Source organism: Mus pahari, chromosome 20 (assembly GCF_900095145.1).
Source record: "Mus pahari chromosome 20, PAHARI_EIJ_v1.1, whole genome shotgun sequence".
NCBI lineage: Eukaryota > Metazoa > Chordata > Mammalia > Rodentia > Muridae > Mus > Mus pahari.
This window is the reverse complement of record NC_034609.1, coordinates 8592059-8595740: the sequence shown is the minus strand read 5'-3', so window position 1 is coordinate 8595740 and position 3682 is coordinate 8592059. Positions and strand designations below refer to the sequence as shown.

Below are 3682 nucleotides of genomic sequence, written 5' to 3'. Positions count from 1 at the left end.
GTGTGTGTGTGTGTGTGTGTGTGTGTGTGTGTGTGTGTGTGTGACAGGCAGGGAACCTACCTGCAGGTGAAGCCGTTCCAGGGAGGCTGGCAGGCTGGGTGGTAGGTAGCTGAGCTGATTGCTGGAAAGACTTAAGGTGATGATAGCCTCCGAGCCATGGAAGGTGTTAAGTGGCAACCCGGTGTTGCTCAGTCTGTTGTTGTGGAGGTACACAGACCTAAGGAGAGCAGGGGCTGCAGCCAGCGGCCTATGCATGTGCACACCACCCTCCCCTTGCTGTTGCCCCTCAACTCCAGCTGGGGTCACCAACAGCTCCTGTTTGAGAATAAAAGGTGTGTGTGTGTGTGTGTGTGTGTGTGTGTGTGTGTATTTATGCATGTATGTGCGTGTGTGAGTGCATCAACACATGTGCGTGGATACATGTGTGTCTGTGTGTCTGACTGTTCAAGTAGGTGGTATCTGTCCTAGCCCTGATTTTGATAAGTCTAGATGTTTGATAAGAGGATCTTTCTCACCACTCAGGTTCCTCCCCCCACCCCCACTCCAGTACACAGCCATAACTATAAACTCCCCAGGCAGATGAAGCCCCTCTGATCCCATTTTAGGGACCTATCCCGCCCCCTCCCCCGCCCCAGACTGAGCTAATGCGTCGGACCCTCCAAAACTGATCTGAACCCTCTCTGACCCCGCCCTCCCAGCACAGGGCAAGCCCCAGGATCCCCAGAACAGAGCCAGCCTTTTCTTACTCCCCACCCCCACTGCACAACTACTCCTCAGACCCTCCAAAACCAGGCTGCGCTGTGGTTCTCCTTTGGCAGGGCCAAGTGCAGGATCCCCAGGACAGGTCCGGGAGCAGGATCCCAGAATCAAAGACTGGGGGCGGAGCAAGGGCTAAGGCTACCGGAGTGCAGGCTTCTCCCCAAAGGTGAGAGGAAAGATCTCCACCACTTCATTGGCAGCCAGATCGGCGACACGCAGGGAGCGTGGCAGGAACTGGGGCGCTACAGAAAGCTGCAAGGGTAACAGCGACTGGTCCTGGTGCCCGGTGTCCTGCCTCCCACCCCCACCTCCAGCGTCTGGTCCTGGTATGACCCCAGCCAGGCTGAGACCCCTCAGGGTTACAGGCTCACCTTGTTGTGGGCCACATAGAAGTTCTCTAGCTGGTTGAGAGACTCAAAGGCCTCATCAGGCAGGCCTGGGTGGGAGCACAGTGGGCAATGAATGAGGGGACCAACATTCTAGCAATCCCACTCTGAAGACTAGGGACTAGCATAGATTCCTAGGCTCTCCCCCCCAACTGCCACATCCTGTCCTTACTCAAAAGCCACAGCCACCACCATCCCCCAACCCTCGAAATTCCACCGTACTCAGCAGTTGTGGAAACCCCCAAGAGCTGGCCACAACTGGCAAACAGCGGATGTGGAGAGGGGTTGGGACCTGGTTGTTCCCAGCTTGAGGCCCTCACCCTCAGAGGTGATGAGGTTGCTATGCAGGTCCAGGGTGTGCAAGCCACTGAGGCGAGATAGCTCATTGTAGGGGAGTTCCTGAAGCTGATTGTTCTGTGGAGTAAATACAGTCACACCAAGGCCTGTCTCTTGCTCCTCAACTCAACCTGGAGGTACAGGCCACTGGCAGAGCACTTGCTTAGCATCCACACGGCAGGCCCTGGGTTCATCCCTAAAATCTCCAGAGAGAAGAGGAAGAGGAGAAAAGAAAACACCCCATTCCGTGACCCCAAACAACCTTGAGACTTGCGGGGCACTGGGCTCTTTACTGCACCACCCAGCAAACCATACGGCTACCCTGGGCCTGAAGTCACACGGACTGCTGATTTTGAACCTGGTCTCTGACACTCCTCTGGCCTTCCCCAACACCCCATGCATGCCCCAACAGAGGGCCTCACTCTGCAGTGAAGGATGGCCTCCTACTTGTGTCCTTAGTGCTGAGGCCACCACAACAGACTCTGATCTCAGCCCCCAACACTCTTTTGCCCAAAAACCATTCCAAAGTACTCCTGTGACTTCCAACATCACAACTATTGACTAATTTTGTAGCTCTGGCTGTAGCTCTGTAGACCAGGCTGTCCTTGAACTCACAGAGCTCTGCCTTCCTCTGCATCCCAAGTGCTGGGATTAAAGGCAAGTGCCACAACCATGCAGCTGAACTCAGTGTTTTGACCAAAACAACTTAACTCCTAAGATTCTGACCCCAAACTCCACTCTCTGGACACACACTGCTTCTGCCTCTGACTTTAACCTGGCTTAGCAGAGCCAGAGCAGGGGCAGGTTCAACTCTGCCATGTGGACCTCCCACAGGAACCCTGCCTCCCTCTCAGATCCCCAGCCTTTACCTGCAAGGAAAGGTGCCTAGCAGCTCTGGTGATGTTGTCTGGAAATATCCTCAGGTCCAGACCAGCACAGTCCACGGTGTCATCTCGGGGACAGGAGCAGCGCCAAGGACAGGGCCTCGGGACGGGCTGTGAACTGTCACCCAAGTGTGGGAAGGCAGGGTCCTCCCTGTGTGCTGACAGCCACCTTAGCATCAGGAGCAGCAATAGCAGTCCTTGAGGCCTCTGGAGGAAAGCAAGGGGCCAGAAAGCCACCTGGTGAGGGGTTCCCATCTGCAGGGCAGGCTTAGCCACTTAGCCACAGTGGGCAGAACCAGGCAGGGGATGGGCAGACCCACCTTCAGACCCTCCCTGCCTAACCCACCATAGTCAGCCCTGCTGTGCCTCTCCCCAGCTTCTGTCCAGCACTCACGTCCTCCAGTGTCTGCTGCTGCGACTACAACTGCCCTCCATCTCTCAGCACAGAGCGTGCGTGCACACACACATACACACACACACACACACACACACACGCACTACAGGGCCTGAGAGGATGACTGGCCCTTTCCCCTCCCTGAAGAGGGCAGGCTGAGGGCTCATCTAGCCCATCCCTCGTTCCCTGCCTTCTCCAATCACCCCAGCTCCACTTTCATAACCTCAGCCAGCCCAAGCCGAGCCACAGCCATGACAAATGCTTGAGGAAAAGCTGAGAATCACCCTATCTGGTATTTGGTCTAACCACAGACAGGAATGGGTTGCCAGTGGATGGGGCAGGCGTTAGAGAGTCCCCAAGGGGATGAAGCCAGCCAGAAGGGCTCAAGGGAAGATTGGGCATCTGTACTCACGCCTGGCTGGCAGCCACTGCCCACTCCCCAAATAGTCATGGCTCTTGGAAGGAAATGAATGTAAGGGAGGCAGAGGCTGGTGGGTATCCATGTGAGCTGGGTGCTGGCCTGCCTGCCTGACCCTGGGCTATTTGCCTCAACTTCCCTTTCTGAAACTGGTCATGGTTGTCTCACCTTCCAGGAACCTTGTAGAGTTCAGTAAGCTAACGAAGCTGCGAGGACAGGCCTGCCATCCTAGGGCTTAGGGAGACTAAGGCAAGAAGATACCGATGAAGCCAGTACTAGCTGCGTAAGAGCCTGTCTAAAACACAAGCGACGTGTCAAATGTATATGAAAAGAGACCTCTTCCTCAAGGTCTGTCAACTCAAACACCTGGGGTGGGAGAGGTGGTTCAGAGGTTAAGAGCACTGGCTGCTCTCCCAGAGGACATGAGTTCAGTTCCCAGTGCTTATAGAACTGGGGATCCTGGGATCCTGGTAGCCTACAGGAAAGACAGCCAAGCCAGAGTGGA

General features: G+C 55.5%; 1 protein-coding gene across 1 annotated transcript in view; it reads right to left on the bottom strand.

Moving 5' to 3' along the window:
• Podnl1 (podocan like 1) overlaps positions 1 to 2831 on the bottom strand; it is a 7145-nt gene extending 4314 nt beyond the window's left edge. Inside the window, exons 1-6 of the mRNA XM_021220132.1 lie at positions 2712 to 2831; positions 2351 to 2572; positions 1466 to 1559; positions 1131 to 1195; positions 902 to 1011; positions 61 to 217 (exon numbers count right to left, since the gene is read on the bottom strand). Coding sequence (XP_021075791.1) covers positions 61 to 217; positions 902 to 1011; positions 1131 to 1195; positions 1466 to 1559; positions 2351 to 2572; positions 2712 to 2714 — 651 coding nt within the window. The 5' untranslated portion in view covers positions 2715 to 2831. The remainder of the gene's footprint in view (positions 1 to 60; positions 218 to 901; positions 1012 to 1130; positions 1196 to 1465; positions 1560 to 2350; positions 2573 to 2711) is intronic.
• Positions 2832 to 3682: the final 851 nt, after the last annotated feature.